This window comes from Oncorhynchus kisutch, linkage group LG15, assembly GCF_002021735.2.
Source record: "Oncorhynchus kisutch isolate 150728-3 linkage group LG15, Okis_V2, whole genome shotgun sequence".
Taxonomy (NCBI): Eukaryota; Metazoa; Chordata; class Actinopteri; order Salmoniformes; family Salmonidae; genus Oncorhynchus; species Oncorhynchus kisutch.
In genome coordinates, this window is record NC_034188.2 from 61,747,833 (window position 1) to 61,773,769 (window position 25,937).

A 25,937-nucleotide genomic window follows, 5' to 3' on the forward strand; every position below is an offset into this window, starting at 1 on the left:
CACTAGGTGGACAGGCCGTTAAGTCAAATATGTACCAGTTCAAAGTATAGAACCCAGGTACCTCACAGTACCACTACCTATGGCCATGGTAACAGCAACACAGTCCTGCCAGACCAGAGACAACCACAGGAACACTGTAGATCTGGACACAGAAGAAAGCTGCATGTTCAACACCTGAGATCTTAAACCAGGAAGATGAAGGCACTTCTATTTCCTATATAGTGCACTACTTTTTACTTGAGCCCTACTAAATCGGGAATAGGCTGCCATTTTGGGGCGCATCCAAAGACTACCATTGAGCCAAGGAGATGGCAGCAGGTTTCATGGACTCCTGATAGCCTATACATACACACACACACACTAGTTTTTATCTGATACGGCATTATCATTAAAATGTTTAAAACGCTTAACATAAAAATCACTACTGTAGGACAGGGATCATCAACTAGAACATAATTACAAATCATTTGTAGACTGCAAGAAGCCCAAACAAACCTAGCTTACATTTGTTTAAGATCACATGTATATTATGCATGGGAATACTTGGGAACTCATTTCCAAAAAAAAGTCACTTGGCGCTGATTTGGGGGCCAAATTAAATCACTGGCCCGCGGACCGCCAGTCGTGGCACCCTGCCGTAGGAAGTACTCACTGATTGTGGTTATATTGGTATAACAGCAAACAAAAACATACCCATTGTGTCAGTCAATGAACATGTCATCCCATTGCATGGGTCCACTGTGTAGTCAATCTTTGTATAGTAAAAGATTTCAAAAGCAGACAAAGTGCATTTGTGAGATGCTTGAATATTGGTTTTTAATAACTTATAAAACACCTATGTTACAGCACCAACTATAAACATACTGTACATACACTGGATGAAAAACTGGGTGTTTTTTTTTTTTCAGACTGAACATCTCAAAAGATTTTATATTTTGGGGGGGAGAAACCAACATAAGAACAGTGAGCTAGAATGATAGAATCTACAAGCAGTTCAGATAGAACTCTAATGATAAAAACAGACAGTGGACTGAGGGCCAGATACAGCATTCACACCTGGGGCCATATTCATTAGGGCACACAGCAGCAAAACATTTAGCAAGTTCAGGTAGGTCTCCCTGTTTCATTCCTTTTTCTGACTAATGAGTATGCCCCCATCCTCTCAAATAGTAGTAGGATGTAGAATGTTTTGACTGGACTGAAGAGTTGTGGAGGAATTATTCAGTCCTCACTGAGTGAGAGGAGGTACACTTCAACGAACACATAACAACCAACAGTGAAATGATTTACTGAACATAGCTAGGTTTGCCAGTGTCCATCTGCCAGCCCCCAGTGTACTGTAGCTATAACCTATGTAGTTGTAACTGTGGTCAAATCTGCAAAGTGCCATTTGAGATGAATCAGCCTGTATGAATCTCTTTCTAGTCGTTATCTTCCTGGTTCACAGCAGAACAGGAGCAGCTCTTCCATTGGTTTAAAACATCCAACTCTCTTTTTTGGGATAATTAAACACTCCAGTCCATTCGCTCTCTCCTTCATGGAATATAGAACACTATTTTACAAGGAGACAGAAGAGAGAAGGGAACGTCTAGCATTTTACAGGATCAGCAGCCGAGCAGAGAGAGCATCTATGTACAGTCCAGAACAGCTAAGGCGGGTGTCTGTCTGGTGGAGGTCAGGACAGTCCTTCACCCTCTGGCTGTGTATTGTGTTGTGTGTCTGTGTGTTGGATGGTGCTAGTGCATTTGGTCCAGTAGTTACTCATCCTGTTTAGGGAGGAGGGGAAGGAGAAATCAGAAGGAGGGATGATGATGAGGTAATGAGAAAAGTCATTGGTGAAAGGCAAGAAAGTGTAAAAAAAAAAAACTAAAAGTAACAGTCTGTATGTCATCATGCATCTGACTGATCAGGAGGTGGGGGGCTGTTAGACCTGTTCTGTCCAGCTCTGGCTGCTCTGTCCCTGGGTAAGCCTGCACTCTCAGCCCCAGGCTTAATTGAGCCTCTAGAGGCCTGCTGTCTGTTAGGGCTGTTTGATTCCTTGTCTTTTGACAACGTCTTTCTCAGCTTCTTCTCCTCTTCATCCGCCTCCTTATTTTTTCCCTCTTCATCAGAGTCGATGCGGTTCAGTCGTTTGCGGATAGGACGATCTTCCTCGGATGACGACTCCGATTCCCCATTATCTTTAGTGGAGGGTCTGCATTTCTTCAGCAGAGCTAGATGTTTCCTCCGCTGTTCTATCAACACCTCTCTCCGCTTCCCTCTGCCCATCTTCTCTCCTCCCCTCTTCTTTCCCCTTGTTCTAGTCTCCTCCACCTCTTCTCTCCACCTCTTTCCCCTCTTTTCTTCCTCCTCAGACTCTCTCGAATGGGAGGATTCTGAAATAGAGGGAGCGAGCGGCGGATTCAGACATCAGCAGGAGTTAACCCCGCATTCAGACACTAGCGGCAAAAACGTTCCTTTGCCCGGCGCAATGGAATCGATGGCCAAAGTTGCCGTGGAAGTGGCGAAATTTTTTAAACGGCTTTATTTTCTCTGCATCTGGTGACGTGTTTTCCGCTTCATCCAGCCAACCAGAAAATGTTGGTTTAGGGACAGTGGTCAGTTTAGATTGGTTTAAATTTAGGAGGGGGAGGGGTGGAACATTATCGGCACGCTTTCACTTGCAGAAGCGTTTTTTTGCCGCTAGTGTCTGAATGCGGGTTGGTTATGAATTGTTTACATTCACTAAATGACAGTCTGTCAAGTTCCACATGGACCTCCCTAATTTGGGGCAGGGATGGTAACCATAGTAACTGACCATCGCTGTTTGAGCTGGAGAGACGACGGCCGAATTTGGCCTTGTCCTTATTAGTGGTTGCCTGGGAACCCTCAGATTCCGACGTCTCACGGTAGTTCACCTCCCGCTTCCGGCCCCGCCTTAAACCACACCTCTTCCTGTCCTCATCGCTGTCACTCAAATCACTGGTCTCTGCAGAGAGACAAAGAGAGTTTTATTTGACTTTCAACTGAACATGTTCTTTAACCTCCAGCACCAAACCTGGATTTGTGCATGTGTGTCATCTTTTCCCAACTCATATTCCAAGCCTTACTCACCTATCTCTTCTTCCTCATCTTCACTCTCCTCCTCCCCCCATCCTCTCCTCCGTCTGCGAGGGTGTTTCTTGCACTTTGCTGAGGTCCTGGTGGTTCTCTGTTTAGGTGCCCGTCTCTGTGCCCGTGTAGACTGGCTTACGAAGCCCGGGTCACTGGCAAAGCTGTCCACATCACTGGCTGCTTCCTCATCACCTGACGCTACAAACTCCTCCTCCGTACTACAGACACAAGTTAAAAGTTTGCATTTATAGTGTTCAAACAAAAAATGACTTTACAATATGGGGGGTAGCTCCAATGCGTAGCACCCACACACACACATATCCACGGAATTACTAGGACTGACTTAAGGCCAGTCAGGGACAAACGCACCTGGCGCTGAGCTGAAACTCCTCCTCACTCTCTGCAGCCGTGCTGTCGCTCTCTAGGTCGTTAAGTCTCCGCCTCTTCCTGCTCCTGGTGGGAGGGGCCTGAGCTGTGGTTGGTCCTCGTTTCTCCTTCCCCTCCTCCGATATGGTGGCCATGTCCTTATCCCGCCCCACTCCTACACACAGGACCACAGAGTTACACACAACAACAGGAACACAGGCAGGCCACTATTCTGTCATTTAAACTATAGGTCGCCCGATTAATCGGAATTGCCGATTTCAAGTTTTCATAATCGGAAATCTGTTTTTTTGGACACCGATTTGGGCAATTTGAATTTTTTTACCTTTATTTAATCTTTATTTAACTAGGCAAGTCAGTTAAGAACACATTCTTATTTTCAATGACAGCCTAGGAACGGTGGGTTAACTGCCTTGTTCAGGGGCAGAACAACAGATTTTTACCTTGTCAGCTCGGGGATTCAATCTTGCAACCTTTCAGTTACTAGTCCAACGTTCTAACGACCTGCCTCTCTCATTGCACTCCACGAGGAGCCTGCCTGTTACGCGAATGCAGTATTCCAAGGTAAGTTGCTAGATATAAGTTTAATGCTCTTATAAAAAACAATCAATCATAAATCACAAGTTAACTACACATGGTTGATGATATTACTAGTTTATGTAGCGTGTCCTGCGTTGCATATAATCGATGCGGTGCGTATTCGCGAAAAAGGACTGTCCTTGCTCCAATGTGTACCTAACCATAAACATCAATGCCTTTCTTAAAATCAATACACAGAAGTATATATTTTTAAACCTGCATATTTAGTTCAAATAAATCCAGGTTAGCAGGCAATATTACCCAGGTGAAATTGTGGCAGGGTATATGCAACAGTTTGGGCCGCCTAATTTGCCAGAATTTTACGTAATTATGACATAACATTGAAGGTTGTGCAATGTAACAGGAATATTTAGACTAATGGATGCCACCCGTTAGATAAAATACGGAACGGTTCCCTATTTCACTGAAAGAATAAACGTCTTGTTTTCGAGATGCCAGTTTCCAGATTCGACTATATTAATGACCTAAGGCTCGTATTTGTGTGTTATTATGTTATAATTAAGTCTATGATTTGATAGAGCAGTCTGACTGAGCGATGGTAGGCACCAGCAGGCTCGTAAGCATTCATTGAACAGCACTTTCGTGCATTTTGCCAGCAGCTCTTCGTTGTGCTTCAAGTATTGAGCTGTTTATGACGACTTCAAGCCTATCATCTCCCGAGATTAGGCTGGTGTAACCGATGTGAAATGACTAGCTAGTTAGCGGGGTGCGCGCTAATAGCGTTTCAAACGTCACTCGCTCTGAGACTTGGAGTAGTTATTCCCCTTGCTCTGCATGGGTAACGCTGCTTCGAGGGTGGCTGTTGTCGATGTGTTCCTGGTTCGAGCCCAGGTAGGGGCGAGGAGATGGACGGAAGCTATACTGTTACACTGGCAATACTAAAGTGCCTATAAGAACATCCAATAGTCAAAGGTATATGAAATCCAAATGGTATAGAGAGAAATAGTCCTATAATTCCTATAATAACTACAACCTAAAACTTATTACCTGGGAATATTGAAGACTCATGTTAAAAGGAACCACCAGCTTTCATATGTTCTCATGTTCTGAGCAAGGAATTTAAACGTTAGCTTTCTTACATGGAACATATTGCACTTTTACTTTCTTCTCCAACACTTTGTTTTTGCATTATTTAAACCAAATTGAACATGTTTCATTATTTATTTGAGGCTAAATTGATTTTATTGATGTATTATATTAAGTTAAAATAAGTGTTCATTCAGTATTGTTGTAATTGTCATTATTACAAATAAATAAATAAAAATCAGCCAATTAATCGGTATCAGCTTTTTTTGGTCCTCCAATAATCTGTATCGACGTTGAAAAATTATAAAATTGGTCGACCTCTAATCTAAACCCTCTTGATTGCATCATATTCCCTACATAGTGCACTACTATTGACCAGGACCCTTAGAGCTCTGGTCAAAAGTAGTGCAACTATATAGGGCAGGGTTCCCCTCCCCAACTGGCATCCCCATGGGTGATTTTATTTGTTCCCCCAAGATTCCTTTGCCCCAAAAAATAAATAATAATATTTTCCCACGCATAATAGAGACACATTAATTTATACAAATGCAAGCAAGTTTTTAAATGATGCCGCCCCCCCCCCCCCCCCCCCCCCCCCGACCATCCGCTCAAGAAAAAAAAAGAAAAATCAGCCCATGGCTGAATCTAGTGGATGATCCCTGACATAGGGAATACGGTGCCATTTGAGAGCCATTCAGTCCTCAGTGTACACATTCATTCCCTTTCTCTCTCCTCTATATTTCTCACCTCCTCCATCAGCATCTCTGACGTCTTCCTCTATCGCTTCATCAATGGCGTCATCAAAGTCATCAAACCTGGAACACACACACCAGGGTTTACGTTAGGAACATGTGGAGCCGGACAACGCAGGGGGAAGCCACAGGAATTCAAGGCCGACCGCGGTACTGCACGCATTGTTAGTAGAAAACAGGATCCCCCATAATACTGAATGGAATAATGGCAATCTTCATACACATTTTTTTTGGAAGACAATCATGGTACCAATAATTGCTTCTAATACACCAGATGTTTTAAAATCGTGCATAGAAGAAGTTAGAAGAATAATTTAGTTGCTAATTGCAGCCTGCAGTACCCCGGACGGCCTTCATCTTGAGTTACTCAATGAGAGGGTGCAGCACTGAGCTAGCCTCCAACATCACTTCCTGGAGTAGCTCACACTAGATTTCTTGACGGGTCCCAATATGCATAAATAAAATGTTGAAAAATAAAAACCCGTTCTGTTCAGGCCCGAGGACAACTAGACCCGTTCCGTATATACCTGGTTGGATCCAGACCCGGTCTGATCAGAGTGAGGGAAGCAGCAGAAAAGTCTTTTTTTTAAGCGACTTTATTAACCCTGAGCTGATAAAGCTTGAGAGGACGGGAAAAGGTGCCGCTCTAGCAGACACGGGAGAGGCAATACTGTGAGTGACACAGGGAGAAGGGAGGGAAAGAGCAACCAACCAAGCCGACACGCGCTATAGTAGACTATGGGCGGCGGGTAGCCAAGTGGTTAAGAGCGTTGGGCCAGTAACCGAAAGCTCGATAGTTCGAATCCCCGAGTGGGCAAGATGGAAAAATCTTTCATTCTGCCCTTGTGCAAGGCAGTTAACCAGTAACAGCAACTGCTCCCCAGGCGCTGATGACGTTGATTAAGGTAGCACCCCGCACCTCTCTGATTCATAGGGGTTGGGAGAAATGCAGAAGACACATTTTGGTTGAATGCATTCAGTTGTGCAACTGACTAGGTATCCCCTTTAACTTTGCCATATATAGCTGCCATAGCTAGGTTATTTATCATCGAATACGATTACCTAGTACCTGTCTTGACTGCATCAAACCTGTAAGAAGCTAGTTAAGCTAGCTAACGTTAGCTAGCTAGGCTAACTGAGGCTGCAGTGCATGTGCTCTCATCCTACAAATAACAACAATTACATTCGGAATATTAAGTAGCAGCCTACCTCTTGGTCTTGGTAGCCTATCCTTCAACATTTTAATTCCATATCCCGAGTGGTGCAGCAGTCTAAGGCACTGCATCTCAGTGCTAGATGCGTCACTACAGACACTGGTTTGATCCCGGGCTGTATCATCAACAAGCTACATACACCATGCTCCAATCTTGTGAAAACCAAGAGCAGCAATATAAATTATATTTTTACCATTCATTTATACTGTCATTGGGACAACGTGACAGGGAAGATTTTAATTTACTGGCCATTTGAGAAATTGACCAGATCCATATGCATTGGTTGCGTAACCCATGAATTCCACTTTTTTTTCCCTCCCGGTCAATTTGGCAGGTAACAATTTTATTTAGTGGCTTTAATTTATTTACACACACACACACACAAACACACACACAAACACACACCTGTAGCTGATACACTTCCTGGTTCTGGTAGACCTCCTTCCCAGATTTTTGGTATTTTTTGCATCTTTCTTTTTTGCCTGTTTCTCCTCTTCCTCCCCTTCCTGCTAGAAACACAACACACAAATTCAGATTATGATCATTTATTTTATGCACATTTGGCCTTTCCTAATTGTGTGTGTACTTACAGGAATGATGTTCTCCACACTGATTCCCACATACACCAGACGCTCCCTCCTACAGAGAAAAAAACAATAATTACACAACCATTTCAGTGTGTGTGTGACAGTGTTTGAGTGAGACCGTGTGAGATTGAGTGTGTGTATATGTGTGACCTCCTCTCAGCTCTGTCCCTTTTCTTCATAGCGCAATCCAAATTCTGCAGCTGCTCCTCTAGTCTGTCACACAGCAGCTTCTACAGAGACCAGGGACAGTGTTAATACATGCATGCACGCGCACACTCTCTCGCTCTCTCTCTCACTTACGTGTTGGCAGGGCGGGCAGAACCATTCTCCCTCAGGTATGACCATGAGAGGGGGTCTGAGACAGGCGGTGTGGTAACCACTATCACATGAATCACACAGCAGGATCTGCAGCAGAGAAACACACAGGTTGTGCACACATTCAGGTGTTTGGTGTAAATAAACTCATGAAATCAAGAATAGATAGTGCTCTGCAGAAGGGAAACAGTTTAAACACACGCCGTTTCTGGCTTCACAGTAAAGAACAATATTTCATAAGTAATACAGATACCAAGATGTAAAGAAACAAAAAACACAATGTACTCCAAACACACACACTTCTCACCAGTTCGGGGTGGTTTGGGAGTCCACAGTGGCTGCAGGGATCTTCATTAGGCGTCTCCTCTGATTGGCTAGAGTCATCTGAGTCACAACCACTTCCCCCTCTCCCCTCCTCCCTCTCCTCCTCCCCTCCCTCATTCGGTTTGCATCGCTTCGCTCGAGTATTTGACCAGCGGGCGCCTCGATGTCTTCGTCTGCTCTGTAGACACACACACACATTAAACACACATTTATAATCAATCACCTTGATAACCAACATTTTCTTGGCTATGATCATTTTCACATTCATACAAAGCCTTATTCCTAGATCACTTATGAGTAAATTAACTTTTAAAACAAAGTAGTTACCTTTACAGTCCTGCTTTGTCCCTCAGGGTTTTCTCTCTTCTTTTGCCATTGAGCAGTCTTCTCTTCTTCTTCCTCCCTCACCCCTGGGGGTGCGTCTTGCCTCTCCACCTTGTTTGGGCTGGGTCTGTAGGTAGGGTTGATCAGTAAAATATCAAATTACAGCACAATGGAGACAGCTCCAACAATACCAGCAGAACTGGGGCACAGTTGGAGAAGATGGCCAAAGACAGTCAGAAGAAGTGGAAAGCCTTTGTTGCTGCCCTATGAGCCAGCCAGCACGGCAGGGATGAGTGAGAGCATGATAATAAATCAGAATTTTGTATCTATTATTCAGCTCTACATGATAAATTGTCACCTCAGTTATTGTGATGAAAGAAATGGGAAGAGATTCTATCATGGACCTTACCTGCAGATCCGAGCCGATCTCCGCAGAGACCTCCCATCTCCCTGCTCCTCCCCCTTCTGCTCTCGCACGTTCTCTCTCCTCTGGTTGGGAGGGATCTTTATCTTCAGCCTGATCCCTTCTTTCTGCAGCTCAGAGGAGGCTTCCAGGGGACCCGTCCGGTCTGTTGCTCCATGCCCAGCACCTTTCACCCCAGAATGGGCTGGTGTGTCTGTGTTGAGGGCCTCTCCCTGGTCCACCTGTCCTTCTACAGTCTGGCTTCTCTCTGACTCCTGCTCCTTCTCTCCTGAGGTACTCTTCTTCTCCTCTTCCTCTGTTCCATGGCATCCCTCGCTTTTCTCCACATGGAGGTTAGTCTTTTTCTCTTTTGGGTTGTCATCCCTCTCTCCAGACTGGTCTCCATGTAAATTCTCCCTCGCTTTCTCTCTTCCATCCTCTCCTAACCTCTCCCTCGCTCTCTCTCCTTCCCTCTCCTCTCCTCCTGCCTGTCTCTCCTGTCCTCTAGGCTCCAGGGGTGATGGGGCTCCAGTCTCTCCCCAGCCAGGACTCTTCCTCACCAGGACTGACTGCCTGCTCCTCTCCTTGTCTGGAGCTCTGGCCCTCTCCTCCCCCTCCTCTGACCCTAGTCTGGTTCTCTCCGTACAGACCGATCCGCCATCTTGTTGCTGCGACGCCGGCCCGCAGATGACCCCCACATGACATATACCCCCTATGAGCCCCCCAAGCCCGTTTAGGGGAGCCCCCCCATTGGTCAGCTCCTCTGGCGGTGTGACTGCCAGGCCCCCATCAGGAGTTGACTGCCTCCCCAGCTGCTCCTCCTTGGTATGTGTTACTGAAGGGTTACGGACGATGATGCTACTGCTAGTACTGCTGCTATGGCTGTTGTTGTTGTGATGGTTGCTGTGCATGTCATTGTTGTTGTTGTGATGTGTGTTGCTATGGTGACGGTTGGCGCCAAAGAGCTCTCTCTTCTTCAGTGGTATCTTGGCCTGCTGATCGGTCCTCAGCGCCCTCTCCGCTTCCTCCTTCACAGGAGGAACTTCCTGTTTCATCGTTGCCGAGATAGGCACCATGACGACAGAGACAGCATTGCTAGGGGAGTTGCTAAGCGTTTGGGGTTCCTCTTTGACCAGTGCGGTGATGGTGCTCACTCTGTTGTCAATCACTTCTGACCTCTCCTCCTTCCTCCCGCTCTGTTTCTCTCCCTCTTCTTTCTCACCTTGTTTTTCCTTCTCCCTTTCTTCCTTCATCTCAACTGCAATGTTTTCCTCCTTCACTGAGACTACCGGTGCAAGCTTGGTTGGGGTTTCCTTCTCTGCTAAAGACGCCATGTTGACATCCGTACTAGTGGACTCTGGGTAGGAAGATGATCTACTCTTCTCTCGCTTTTCCTCATCTTCCTCGTTCTTCCCTCTCTCTTTACTCTTCTTCTCGTCTTCCTCAGCCTTCCTCACCTGTCTTGCCACTTCCCCTTCCTCCACCTTTACCTCTCCTCCAGCTTCACCTTGAAAAATCACCACACATGTTGACATGTTATATTGCAACTCTGGTTCCAACATTCATTCATAATAACACAATTATAATAGAGCAGTAGTGACCACATGTTACTACTAACTACACCATCATATTACAGGTAACAAAAGAACCCTTACCCTCCTCCTGGCCTCTTCTCCCCCTCTCCACAGGTGTGGCACAGTTGGATCCTCCCTTCTCTCTGTCCATCTCTTTCTCTGTCTCTCCTTCCTCTTTCTCCTTGTGTTCTGGATCCAGCTGGGTCTTCAGGAGGTCCAAAGCATCGGCTAAGTCATTCCGGGTTCTGAGGACAAACAGAACATTCTGAACATACGGTGCCATAAAAAAGCATTTGCCCCTTTCTGATATTCTCAATTTTTGCATATTTTTGATACTGAATGTTATCAGATCTTCAACCAAAACCTAATATTAGATAAAGGGAACCTGAGTTTACTAATAACCCCAAAAATTTATACTTAATTTATTTAATTAACAAAGTAGTTGCACTCAACAACTGGTTGTGCCACCTTCAGCTGTAATGACTGCAACCAAATGCTTCCTGTAGTTGTTCATCAGTCTCCCACATCGCTGTGGAGGAATTTTGGCCCACTCTTGTATGCAGAACTGCTTTAACTCAGCAACATTTGTTGGTTTTGAAGCATGAACTGCTCGTTTCAAGTCCTGCCACAACATCTCAATTGGGATTAGGTCTGGACTTTGAATGTGTTGCTTTTTAACCATTTTCATGTAGACTTGATTGTGTGTTTTGGATCATTGTCATGCTGCATGACCCAGCTGCGCTTCAGCTCACAGACGGATGGCCTGACATTCTCCTGTAGAATTATCCGATACAGAGCAGAGTTCATGGTTCCTTCTATTATCAGAGAATTCTACAGGAGAATGTTAGGCCATCCAGTTATTGAGTGTAAGGGGGAAATTACTTTTTCACACGGGGGCATTGGGTGTTTCATAACTTTGTTTATGAAATAAATATGTCATTGTTGTGTTATTTGTTCACTCAGGTTCCCTTTTATCTATTATTAGGTTTAGGTTGAAGATCTAATAACATTCAGAATCAACAATATGCAAAAGTAGGGGGCAAATACTTTTTCACAGCACTGTACATACACCCTTTCTCGCTTCTCAGATGCTCCGACTAGGATTACATCAAATATCTCTCATCTATCTTTCCATACATCCATCCATGCATCATTACCTGACGATACAGCTCCAGGTGGATCCGTCCCAGTCGTCCTGTTCCTCTGTGTACAGTCGGATGTTGTGTTGGGCGTCAGTCTGCAGCCAGTACATCAGGCCCTGTCTGTCTCTGCCCAACGGCTGCAGCCTCATCGCCTCCGCCTCCTCCTCGTTCACCAACGTCTTGAACTTCAGGTTGTCATCAAACTGGATCTCACACAGGTACTGGGGTCGGGGGTTAGAGAGAGACGGGGGGGGTTAGGGTCAGACAGAGTCTTTCTGGGTAAGTCTCTAAGAGCTTTGCAAACCTCGATTGTACAATATTTGCCCTTTACTATTTTTTTTATTCTTCAAGCCCTGTCAAGTTGGTTGGTGATCATTGCTAGACAGCCATTTTCAAGTCTTGTCATATATGTTTAATACAATTTAAGTCGAAACTGTCTCTCGGCCACTCAGGAACATTCAATGTCGTCTTGGTAAGTATTTGACTCAGCCATGCCTCCTTGCCTGTCCAACATTTTCTCATCTCCCACCCCTTCTAATGCGACTATCCCCGAAGCTTCTCCATTTTTCCCCTGGCCCGCTACAAAGTTACTCCTTGCAGGCAGTCACCGAGTCCAAGGTGCTAAAGGAGCTCCTTAAACTTGACCCCAAAAAACATCTGGGTCAGATGGTTGACACCCTTTCTTCTTTAAGGCTGCTGCCCCTATCACCGCCAAGCCTCTCTCTCCTTCCTGGGGAGGTTGCCAATGCTTGGAAGGCTGCCACAGTTTGTCCTTTATTTAAAGGGGGAGATCAAGCTGATCCTAGCTGTTATAGGCCTATTTCTATTTTGCCCTGTTTATCAAAAGTGTTGTAAAAACTTGTCAATAATCAACTGACTGGCTTTCTTGATGTCTATAGTATTCTCTCGGGTATGCAATCTGGTTTCCACCCAGGTTATGGATGTGTCACTGCAACCTTAAAAGGTCCTCAATGACGCCACCATTGTCCTTGATTCTAAGCAATAATGTGCTGCTATTTTTATTGACTTGGCCAAAGCTTTTGATACGGTAGACCATTTCATTCTAGTGGGCCGACTAAGGAGTATTGGTGTCTGAGGGGTCTTTGGCCTGGTTTGCTAACTACCTCTCTCAAAGAGTGCAGTGTATAAAGTCAGAACATCTGCTGCCTCAGCCACTGCCTGTCACCAAGAGAGTACCCCAAGGCTCAATCCTAGGCCCCACTATCTTCTCAATTTACATCAACAACATAGCCCAGGCAGTAGGAAGCTCTCTCATCCATTTATATGCACGTGATACAGTCTTATACTCAGCTGACACCTCCCCGGATTTTGTGTTAAATGCTCTACAACAAAGCTTTCTTAGTGTCCAACAAGCTTTCTCTACCCTTAACCTTGTTCTGAACACCTCCAAAACAAAGGACATGTGGTTTGGTAAGAAGAATGCCCCTCTTCCCACAGGTGTTATTACTACCTCTGAGGGTTTAGAGCTTGAGATAGTCACCACATACAAGTACTTGGGGGTATGGCTAGACAGTACACTATCCTTCTCTCAGCACATATCAAAGCTGCAGGCTAAAGTTAAATCTAGACTTGGTTTCCGTAATCGCTCATCTTTCACCCCAGCTGCCAAACTAACCCTGATTCAGATGACCATCCTACCCATGCTAGATTACGGAGACATAATTTATAGATCAGCAGGTAAGGGTGCTCTGGAGCGGCTAGATGTTCTTCACCATTCGTCCATCAGATTTGCCACCAATGCTCCTTATAGGACACATCACAGCACTCTAAACTCCCCTCTGTAAACTGGTCATCTCTGTATACCCGTCGCAAGACCCACTGGTTGATGCTTATTTATAAAACCCTCTTAGGCCTCACTCCTCCATATCTGAGATATCTACTGCAGCCCTCATCCTCCACATACAACACCTGTTCTGCCAGTCACATTCTGTTAAAGGTCCCCAAAGCACACACATCCCTGGGTCACTCCTCTTTTCAGTTCGCCGCAGCTAGCGACTGGAACGAGCAGCAACAAACACTCAAACTGGACAGTTTTATCTCAATCTCCTAATTCAAAGACTCAACCATGGACACTCTTAACAGATGTGGTTGTGTGGTATGATGTATTGTTGTCTCTACCTTCTTGACCTTCGTGCTCTTGACTTTTCCCAATAATGTTTGTGCCATGTTTTTATGCTGCTACCATGTTGTTGCCATGTTGTGTTACTACCATGCTGTGAGGTCATGTGTTGCTGCCTTATGTTGTTGTCTTAGGACTCTCTTTATGTGATGTATGTTTTGTACTATATTTATATTGTATTTCATTTTTAAATCCCAGGCCCCTGTCCCCGCAGGAGGCCTTTTGCCTTTTGGTAAAAGGTAAATAAGAATTTGTTCTTAACTGACTTGCCTAGTTAAATAAAGGTTAAATAAAAATAAATAAAATAAAAAGTAACTCCAGTGTATAATTGTCCTTGTGTTTAGGTTATTGTCCTGCTGAAAGGTGAATTTGTCGCCCAGTGTCTGTTGGAAAGCAGACTGAACCAGGTTTTTCTCTAGGACTTTGCCTATGCTTAGCTCTATTCCTTTTCTTTTTATCCTAAAAAGCTCCCTAGTCCTTGCCGATGACAAGCATAACCATAAGATGATGCAGCCACCACCATGGTTGAAAATATGAAGAGTGGTACAGTGATGTGTTGGATTTACCCCAAACATAGTGCTTTGTATTCCTGTACAGGCATCCTTTTCACTATGTCATTTAGGTTTGTACTGTGGAGTAACTACAATGTTGTTGATCTATCCTCAGCTTTCTCCTATCACAGCTATCTCTGTAAGTGGTTTAAAATCACCATTGGCCTCATGGTGAAATCCCTGCGCGATTTCCTTCCTCTCCGTCAATTTTTGTAGTAACCGGGTGTACTGATACACCATCCAAATTGTAATTAATAGCTTCACCATGCTCAAATGGATATTCAGTGTCTGCTTTAAAAAAGATATATGTATCCATCTACCAATAGGTGCCCTTCTTTGCAGTTTTCATCGTTGAGTCTGTGTTTGAAATTCACTGCTCGACTGAGGGACGTTACAGATCATTTTATTTGTGGGGTTCAGAGATGATAGTGTTTAACACGATTTTTGAATGACTATTATTACACACAGAGTTAGTCCATGCAACTTAATATCTGACTTGTTAACAAAGGGGTTGAATACTTACTGACTCAAGATATTTAAGCTTGAAATGTTTTATTTATTAATGTTTTATAAAAAGATTAATCCACTTTGACATTATAGGGTATTGTGTAAATCGGTGACACAAAGTCTTAAATTTTAAATTTAGGCTGTAACACAACAACGTGTATAAAGTCAAGGGGTATAAATACTTTCTGAAGGCACTGTATATGATCAATATACTGTTCATACATAACAGTAGATATCACAGAGGAGGTAAAGAGGTAGTCTGGTATATTAGTGTGATAGTCTGCACACGGTGTGTGTGTGTGTCTTACTTTGAGGATGCTGGTTTTGCACTCCATGCTCATGTCCTGGTAGCCCTTGTGTTCCAGCTCCCAGGCCCAGCTACTGTTGATGTCCTGGCATACCTGGATGACAAATATACAGTCATTACAGGTGTACACACTAAGCACACACCAAGCACAGCTTACCTTAGCCAGGTACCTCTCCCACTTGTCTGCAGACACAGACTTGCCAAGCTTCCTTAGCAGCTTGACATGCAGCTCCACTAGTGGCTTGGGAACTGAGAGAGATACACACAGAGAGAAATAATACATGAGTTAATACATAAGTTTGATATAAAACTAAGTACACTGTCATAACACCAGCTAGTATAACACTAAACACTTATTACAACACCCATTGTGCTGTGGATTTTTAAAAACTCAACATTCTCCTTCTGGTATTCTGACTGTCTGTGCAATTCACATTGATTCACACTTTCTTAGAAGTATCCTCAAATATCTAGCTAACAGTGGCAGGCGTGGAGGTAAGATCAACAACTGTGATTCATTGTCATTTTTTGCATTAATAAAAAAACACGACGATGTGTTTGGTGAACAATGAAGGAAATGTGGAAAGAGCAAACAACGTTATCACGGTTATCTACAGACAGTTAACTAACTTGTAACAACATCTTTCCTACAGATACTAAAACGTTAGTACATACTAGCCTAGGTACGCCACACACAGCTAGCCAGATAACTAGCTAGCTAAATCGTGACAAGAAAGCCCCAGTAGCTAACATTGTCTCAAAGGAGGATTTAAATAATTATAAACTGTGACAAATGTAAAGCCTGAGTAATTTGAAATCAGCGGAATTTTATTTGAATGAATTAATAGCCACTGATGTGTTGACGAACGTTAGCTTGGTTTAGCATGAAGTTGCTCGACTACACATCACGCATTGCGCCTGCGCGAAATGGACAGTCTGCCAAGTAGTGTTTTTATCGGACTATTTAGACAACTGTTTACGACACCGATTGTATTCAAATAGTATTTACTCATACACACCTGGGGCTGAGTTGTATACTTTTATTGCACTAGTATGGGCAGGCAAGCATGATGGAAAAGTACACCTAATAGCTAACGTCCGCTAGCTAACGAAATTAAGGTAGCTAACTAGTTACTTTGGTCATTCAAGCAGGAATGGCTGGCTAGTTTCTTAACAAATAGCTAAGTAACGATACATCTAGCTATCTAGTTACATCAATCAGTAACATTAGCCAGTTATACCGAGGCACATGTCACAGTGTGTGGAAACTCCCCTAAGCCAGCTAGCTGTACTTGTTCCCCCCTGACCACCCAGTTAGCTAGAAAGTCAGTGATGATGATGCTGAGACCCTCTTCCTCTCCCTTCCCACCTGTCGATGTGTCCCGGAGATACCTCTCCATCTGCGGAAAGGTGAGTTCGGGTAGGTCCAGGGCTTGTCCGTAGCGCTCCAGGAACGAGCAGACCACTGCGAAACTGGGGCAGAGACCGGGGTTTGAGCCCTGCGCTGCCGCTGAAGCAGCCATTTTTCCAGCCGGGGAGTAGGATGAGAATGAACGGATTTGGGAGGACAGAAAGGAGCCCAGAATTCAACGCGCCAAGTATCGTATCATGGGTAGACGAAGGAGGGGGCTCTGTGACCAGGTATTCCCCCAGGGACGCAAGTTTCAGACATCAAGAATGTTCTTGTGGTTCATTATCTAGGCCTGTACGATTACTAAACATTTACTTTGCTAGTTGGTGTACGAGTCATGTAGAGTACAGTCTATTCACCTTATTTTCTACGGAAATATGGGCGGGGTCTGTTTACGTTTTTTGTGTGATTGACTTCCGGTTAAGCACTTCCGGGCAACAGTTAGCTAGTTACATATCTCACTGTCGCTATTTACAACTTCCCAAATATGGACGAAAAACAGGCATTTTATGATCGGTAAGGGGATGCCACAATAACTGGCAGAAACGGAAGCTGTTCATGGAACAGGAGTGTTTTGACCGCCGAACAATTTTTGAGAGGGTAGTGCAGTTGTGAGGCGCCTTTTGATTTTCACCCGCCTCCTAAGGCCCAGGAAACTCTTCGGATTTGCCTCAGCGCATTGCACTTGAAGAAACCTCTAAACATAAACATTTAAAAAAAGAAAACTCCAAACCGACCCTATGTGTGTTCCTATCACTTCGTGGACAAGAGGCCGACTGAAGAGCATCCTTTCACTGAGAAGTGGCTGGGCTATGATGCTCCAGTACAGATCAGAAGGCGACATCTCATCAGTACATTAACACATACATGTACAGTAGCTGTTAGCTAGCTGCTAACTTTACTCGCTAGCTATCGTCACATATAGGGTATCCTGAATCAGGCAGACGTTAGCTAACTGTTAGTAGTAAGTAGGTAGCCATTCCTAAGTCCTAACATACTGTAGCTAGCTAACTGATGCCTAGCTTACTTACTTAGCTTGGGGGCAGCCCATATGATGTTGTTGCTAGCTAATTAGCTCATCCCCTACATTGTCAGACAGAAGTTGTTGGATAACTAACAATGTCTCACCAATGCAATAATTATCCCCATCATTGCTGGCATGCCACTGGTGATGCTCATGAAATGTCTAGCTAGCTAAATGAATAAATGTTCAAATTGTTTTCTTTCTTTTAACCATAACCAGTAGGCTGTTTGTGTATTTTACTTTGTTAAACTTGTGGTCTCTTATGTTTGTTTGACAGATGAAGACAATTGTGATGTGGAGTCTGATCTGAGTGTGCCAATGGCACTGCAGCATAAATATTCTGATACTCAATGGGATGTTTCAGCACTGACTGATCACAGCAATGTGTCATAGAGAACCAGTCAACAAGCCCATCTGCCACAAACAAACCCAATGTGGTGGTGCAGAGTCATTGACCCACACCATCCTGAAGAATGACACTAGCTCAGTGTTGTATACTGGCCTTCCTCTAAGTGTTTTCTTTAACCATGTAGCATTTCTGCATAAATTCTACATGGCTAACTTCAAAATGCATATCACTGATCAAATACTGATAACCTTGATGAAGCTGAATCTACTCCACAGTGATCTTGCTGAACACTTTGCTGTGTCCCAGGGAGTAGTGAGCAGAATCCTTTCCTACTGGATTGACACAATGGAGGAGCTCATGAGGATCTACATTCCACGGCAGCCAAGGTTAGACAATCCAGAAGACGCTGCCTCAGTGCTTCAAAGAGAAGTTATCCAACACCACTTGCATCATCCACTGCTCTGAGACCATTCTTCAGAAAGCACAAAATCTCGATTCCAGATGGAAGTCATACAGCCACTATTATTCCAGCAATACTCTCAAGTATTTGGTTGCCATTGCTCTATGTGGACTCCTTATGTTCATTTCTCCTGCATATAGAGGCAGATGCAGTGACAAGTTCATCACCCAAAACTCTGGCTTCCTGGAATACCTTAGGCCTGGCGATGAAGTTATGGCTGACGGGCTTCACCATCCGAGATCTGCTGTATGAGAGGAAGGTAAACCTTGCCATACCAGCCTTCACCCAGAAAGGAGGCCAGCTGTCTGACGAGGATGTCGCAAGCACAAGAAGGATAGTTAATGTGCATATACATGATTGCACATGCTATACATGTTAGAGAGTTATCAGAATCAAGGTGTTCAAATCCTCTTCCAGACTGTTCCCATCAACCTGACACACAAAATGGACAAAGTCCTTAGAATCTGTGCAGCCCTTGTTAACATGCAGGGTGAGATCATCCATGAGGATGCAGAATGAGCAGTGAGAATGTTAATACATTTGAAATGTAACTTTAAACACTATCATTTCATCCACCTGAGATACTATGTATGTATGTGTATATATATATACAGTGCCTTGCGAAAGTATTCGGCCCCCTTGAACTTTGCGACCTTTTGCCACATTTCAGGCTTCAAACATAAAGATACAAAAAAATAGTTTTATGAAGAATCAACAACAAGTGGGACACAATCATGAAGTGGAACGACATTTATTGGATATTTCAAACTTTTTTTAACAAATCAAAAACTGAAAAATTGGGCGTGCTAAATTATTCAGCCCCCTTAAGTTAATACTTTGTAGCGCCACCTTTTGCTGCGATTACAGCTGTAAGTCGCTTGGGGTATGTCTCTATCAGTTTTGCACATCAAGAGACTGAAATTTTTTCCCATTCCTCCTTGCAAAACAGCTCGAGCTCAGTGAGGTTGGATGGAGAGCATTTGTGAACAGCAGTTTTCAGGTCTGGACTTTGACTTGGCCATTCTAACACCTGGATATGTTTATTTTTGAACCATTCCATTGTAGATTTGGCTTTATGTTTTGGATCATTGTCTTGTTGGAAGACAAATCTCCGTCCCAGTCTCAGGTCTTTTGCAGACTCCATCAGGTTTTCTTCCAGAATGGTCCTGTATTTGGCTCCATCCATCTTCCCATCAATTTTAACCATCTTCCCTGTCCCTGCTGAAGAAAAGCAGGCCCAAACAATGATGCTGCCACCACCATGTTTGACAGTGGGGATGGTGTGTTCAGGGTGATGGACTGTGTTGCTTTTACGCCAAACATAACGTTTTGCATTATTGCCAAAAAGTTCAATTTTGGTTTCATCTGGCCAGAGCACCTTCCACATGTTTGGTGTGTCTCCCAGGTGGCTTGTGGCAAACATTAAACAACACTTTTTATGGATATCTTTAAGAAATGGCTTTCTTCTTGCCACTCTTCCATAAAGGCCAGATTTGTGCAATATACGACTGATTGTTGTCCTATGGACAGAGTCTCCCACCTCAGCTGTAGATCTCTGCAGTTCATCCAGAGTGATTATGGGCCTCTTGGCTGCATCTCTGATCAGTCTTCTCCTTGTATGAGCTGAAAGTTTAGAGGGACGGCCAGGTCTTGGTAGATTTGCAGTGGTCTGATACTCCTTCCATTTCAATATTATCGCTTGCACAGTGCTCCTTGGGAAATCTTTTTGTATCCAAATCCGGCTTTAAACTTCTTCACAACAGTATCTCGGACCTGCCTGGTGTGTTCCTTGTTCTTCATGATGCTCTCTGCGCTTTTAACGGACCTCTGAGACTATCACAGTGCAGGTGCATTTATACGGAGACTTGATTACACACAGGTGGATTGTATTTATCATCATTAGTCATTTAGGTCAACATTGGATCATTCAGAGATCCTCACTGAACTTCTGGAGAGAGTTTGCTGCACTGAAAGTAAAGGGGCTGAATAATTTTGCACGCCCAATTTTTTAGTTTTTGATTTGTTAAAAAAGTTTGAAATATCCAATAAATGTCGTTCCACTTCATGATTGTGTCCCACTTGTTGTTGATTCTTCACAAAAAAATACAGTTTTATATCTTTATGTTTGAAGCCTGAAATGTGGCAAAAGGTCACAAAGTTCAAGGGGCCGAATACTTTCGCAAGGCACTGTATATATATATATATATATATATATATATATATATATATATTAGTTTAATCTGAATTATTTGTTCCTATATTTGAAATCTACTGTAATTTTGCCAGTTCCTGATAATTACAGGCATCCACTAGGTGCTGCTATAATGCCTTTTTAAATCTATTTCAAATACATTTTCTTCATCACAAATGTCACTAACAGACCAAGAGGGAAGACAAATGTTTGTCAAGTGACACAATTTTTCTTAATTTGTGCCCTTGAAAACCAAACCCAGAATCAAACTGAAAACACCTTTGAATACTTTAGACATGCCTCCTCATCCTTCTTTTCAAAATGGTAAGTATCAAAGAAAAGGTCAAAGTGGAGTTTCATAATGTTTTTATTAACTCCGTAATTTGCTAAGTGCAAGATGAGTTCACGAAGTGCCATATGAAAAAAGAGCTATACAAGGTACGATTAAAATATTCATCAATCATAAGGTGTTATCCTTAGACATTAGATAAGCATGTATGAAGAGAGGTGTACAAAGAAAGACATAAAAAACACCAAGAAGAATTATGCAAATATAAATCAGGTCAATGTGCATATGAAGAGAACTGTGCAAGACAAAAAAACAACAACCCAGAGTTATGCTTAGATACAGTAAAGCTGACAGCTTTACAAGGCAAAAAATATAAGAACTATTTAAAAACACAAAGTATTAGGCCCCGTGCCTAGATACCACATAGAAATACATATTTGGAGCACAGAGTTAGTCTGCCTATCTGGAACTCATGTACTATCCTTGGCAGCATATGTGGGAAATACAATGCCTTTAGTTTAGTGATTACATCAGCACAGAACTTCACCTCAAAAGGCATATCAATAACAACCAGCTTGGATGGAGCCCATTTACACCTGCATGTAGTACCCACAGGCTCCATTAGGTTGCAGCTGGGGAACCGCATTCACCAGCTTCACATCAGTGAGTTTGCCAGAGACTCACACTTCTTACTCAGAACAGGACATTTGATTTCTATACGTTTTTGAGAGTTTAACACTCCATCGGGGCTTGCAGAAAGCCATGGCTCCTTGACACTCACTGCTGTGCCTCTGCTCTCCATCCATGTGTTGGCTACCTGCTCATTTTCCTTGCCATATGTGGTTGCTTAGTTTCCATGGAACCTGGGGAAGAGATGCTCCCACACAAAGTGGTCAGGATTTGATGAGGTGCGCACAGGAACCTTCTTTGCTGAGCTAGCAGTGATCTGAATTTTAAGTGCATCATACCATGCATAGGAGGCACTCTATCCTTTAGTGAAATCTCCAAGCAGGCACATTTACACTCCTCCAGCTTAACATGAATGTCATAAAACTGCATGTTGATGCCGTGTTCATTATGAGGCTGCTGTAGTTTTGTGGCTGCTGCTGGATCTTGAGGACTGTTTGGTTTAGCATTGCACTTGTGCAGAAGGCTCCCACTGGAACATTGGCCAAACTCTTAAGTGCATTGTGGGAGTGGTATGCAGGGGTTGGAGGTAGAGATGGAGAAGCGGACGGGGGGCTGTTAGAGAACTCAACAGATCTCGCTCAACCTTTTGGAGATAAATTCCGCTGTGTCCCCAAGTTCCACTGGCATTGCTCATCTGTACAGGACACCCCTGTCAATCTTCCATACACAGCATTCTGCACCTTCAACAAAAAACTACTGATAGAATAGTCGATTACAGTACAGAACACTGGTTTACATGGTGTTCACAGGTGACTAGTTTACACACTTCCCTTTTAACTAGTAGGTTTAGGTTGTTGGTCATTTCCTATTTGATTGTAAAACTCACCTTGATTCTGTACCTACTTCATTGCCATTTGAGATTAGACTGATATACTTAGACAAATGAGCCATTGAAACCAAGAACCGTGTGTACATGTTGTACTAGTTACGTTATCAGTTCCGGTCAGTGATATCAAATTCTGTGTTGTAGATGAATGTATATGGTGTTACTGATGTCAACATGTAGGCTAGAACATACAGGGGCAACTAGACACTAACCCTCTTCTTATAGCTATCCGGATTCCAGTCCCTTCTAAATGACAAATATCTAAGGGTTAGGGAGGCCAAGGTGAAGGGTAGAGAGCAAATTGAGATCAGCTTTCTATGTAGGCCTAGTCTACTCTGCTCACATATGCTCAGTTCACAGGACCTGCTCTCCTTCTTACCTTAAACTGAGTCAGGAAAGGTAGGCTTAAGGAAACCAGCTTGACCTATCAATAGCTCACATTCTGTTGCACTCGGAACAAAACGTGAGCGCAGCGATAAGTCTGCTTGACCTGGCTAATGGAGAGGAGCAGTAGCCCTAGACTAGGCAGTGGCTAGTTGGAGTTGTAGGGACAACTAAAGTCCAGCAGGTGGAACCATTTCACTGATGTATTGACTTTTATATCAGGCTCCATGGAAAACAAATCTCCACAACAACTACCCAACATCATCCCCAGGGATCTGAACTGGTTAGCACTGTGTCTGGGATGGAATACATATGGCTGGTGTCCATAAATTAATGATGTCAGAGGGATGTTTCTAATCTAGTCTGACTAAATAATCTTTCCAAATCTCGTCTCGTTGAAAGGCGTCCAAGGCTATTTTTGACCAGAATGTTGTCAGCATCTTCCAGCCTGATCAATTCATCAACCACATCCAAATACCCGTTACAACATTATAGACCATGTCAACCACAAGCATCCTCTACCTCTCCTGTAGCCACAGCCAAAACCTGGGCTGCGTCCTAAACGGCACCCTAGTCTCTACATAGTGTACTACTTTTGACCAGAGCCCTATGGGCCACGATCAAAAGTAGGGCACTACAGTACATAGGGAATAGGGTGCCATTTGGAATACACATTATAGACCATCTCAGCCACAGTCTACTCTATGGCCACAGCTAACCTGATTAGCCTACACTTCTAGCTGGCAGCAGGAGGCTACTTGCTATATGTCTACGGCACATCTGTTAGCAGTAAACCAGCAGAATACGTTTATCAGATCAGGCTGACCTATGGCCATTCATCTCTATTATAACCCTACTCAGAGAGCAGACATACCCTGTTAACCTGACAATCAGATCACCGTCAGACTTTCAAGCCAAGCTCTTTTTCCTCAAACCTCATCTCAAATCTTAAATCCTGTTATGACATTTTGATAGACAGTGTTATGGGTTGTACATACTTCAGCTAAATTGAGATAAATATATTTGGACTCTGGGTGTGGACCACAACCAATAGTCCAGGGCTGAGTTTCTCAAATGCATTTTAGCACTAAGAACATCTTAATTTCATTGAAACTAAATGGACGAAAGATGATCTTAGTGATATGATGCTTTTGGGGAACCCAGCCCAGTTCTCAAGAAGGTTGAAGGACAGACAGACAGACATCATTTTCACGACAGGTCTCATGAGCTCTGTATAGCGGATCATTATATTAGCAGCAGCTAAAGATTATATTAGCAGCAGGAACAGGCTGGAAATGACTGAAGTTTTATGTTGGGATAATGTTGTCAGAACGCTTCATCCAGTCATGTCCAGTAGGGGGCACTGTGCCCCTCTGTTCTACAGGTCATGCTCTGTTTGTCCCAAATGACACCCTTTTCCCTATTTAGTGCACTACTTTTGATCAGCTCCCGGGATGACAGTAGTACATTATGTAGGGAGGGAATAATGCGCCATTTGGGACACATACATGGAGGTTCAAGTGATGTCTCCATGGTCGGGGGGACTGTTGTTAAAATGCATCAGCACTGAGAAGGCTCAGAGTTAGCAGCAACACATGGAAAACACTTAATAATGGATCGCACATGTACTAAAAATGTATGCTCTCATTGTAATGTAAACTGTCTTGGATAAAAGGGTTTGTTATGTGGCATTATGTTTACAGGCCAATCAGATCCTTTAAACTTTCACCTCTGTGAATGTCAAAGTCACTCAAAACGATTTCAATGTACAAAATCCACATAGCACCCTTTTCCTCTTACATTCTGTGTTGAGAGACAGAGAGAGGAAGTAAGGGAGACAGAGTAGTGTCTGCATCATTTGAACTGTATTGTGTGAACCTAGGAGGGCCATATATTTGACATTAGTTTCACCACCATTTGACCAACTGGCTGCAAACACCCTTCACAGACACATCATCATGGCACAGACCATTCATCTTACACACCATTGGTTATAGAATCAGTAATCAGACACACCATTGGCTATAGACCCAGTAATAGCACATATAATTGGTTATACTGTAGGTATCATAAGTATTCACCCCCTTGGATTTCAATTCACATGTTAATACATGTCAATACATGTTAGAAACACTCTTGGCAGCCATTACAGCTGTAATGCTTCTTGGGTTAGTCTCTAAGAGCTTTGCACACCTGGATTGTGCTATATTTATATACATTCTTCAATCTCTGTCAAAATGTTGGGGGTTATGGCTACCCAGCAAACTTCAAATGTCCCCACAACTTTAGAGAACGTTCCCTTAAGAGTCATTAGGTAATTTACTAATGTTTTCATAAGAATGTTCCAGTGGTGTGCAAGGAATTTTTTCGAAGAGACCATTTTGGATTTGCCTCTAACATAAGGCTTTGCCTATAGGCCAAAAAAGTATATTCTTTTGCCTTGTTTTCTTGCAATATAACTTTTGTGCCTTATTACATATACAGGATACATGTTTTGGATGTTTTTTGTTCTGAATATTTGTATTCTTCTTTTCACTCTGTCATTTAAGTCATTATTGTGGAGTAACTATAATGTTGTTGATCCATCGTCCGTTTTCTCCCATCACAGCCGTTGAACTTGAGCTTTTGTTAAATCACAAATGGCCTCATGGTGACATCTCTAAGCAGTTTCCTTCCGTTCCTGCAGCTCAGTTCAGAAGGACGACTATCTTTCATGCATCTGGGTGGTTTAATACATCATCCACAGCATAATGATTCACTTCACCATTCTTAAAGAGATTCAATGTCTGATTTATTATTGTTTCCCATCTACCAATCACTTATGTTTTAGGCTTTTTCAAAAGCTCCCTGGTCTTTGCAGTTGAATCTGTGCTTGAAATTCAATACTTGACTGAGAGACCTGACAGATGTTGTATGTATGGGGGACAGAGATAGAGGTAGTCATTAAATAATCATGTCAATCCCTATTATTTCACACAGAGTGAGTCTCACTTATTATGTGATTTGTTAAGACATATTTTACTCCTGAACTCATTTAAGCTTGTCAAAACAAAGGGAATGAGCACTTATG

General features: G+C 43.3%; 1 protein-coding gene across 2 annotated transcripts; it reads right to left on the reverse strand.

Moving 5' to 3' along the window:
* Nucleotides 1-786: 786 nt before the first annotated feature.
* LOC109905637 (remodeling and spacing factor 1) lies at nt 787-16,991 on the reverse strand. 2 transcript variants are annotated; one of them, XM_020503136.2, is made up of 17 exons: nt 16,613-16,991; nt 15,401-15,492; nt 15,245-15,337; nt 11,754-11,959; nt 10,678-10,841; nt 9,029-10,529; nt 8,623-8,746; nt 8,279-8,473; nt 7,957-8,061; nt 7,807-7,886; nt 7,660-7,708; nt 7,475-7,575; nt 5,851-5,918; nt 3,463-3,634; nt 3,094-3,311; nt 2,798-2,968; nt 787-2,375 (listed from the first exon to the last, which is right to left on the reverse strand). In XM_020503136.2, the coding sequence occupies exons 1-17, from the start codon at nt 16,764-16,766 to the stop codon at nt 1,891-1,893; spliced, it is 3,978 nt and encodes a 1,325-aa protein (XP_020358725.1). In that variant the 5' UTR covers nt 16,767-16,991; the 3' UTR covers nt 787-1,890. The 2 variants fall into 2 exon arrangements, with proteins under 2 accessions (XP_020358725.1, XP_020358724.1); XM_020503135.2 differs by having other exon boundaries at nt 7,475-7,578.
* Nucleotides 16,992-25,937: the final 8,946 nt, after the last annotated feature.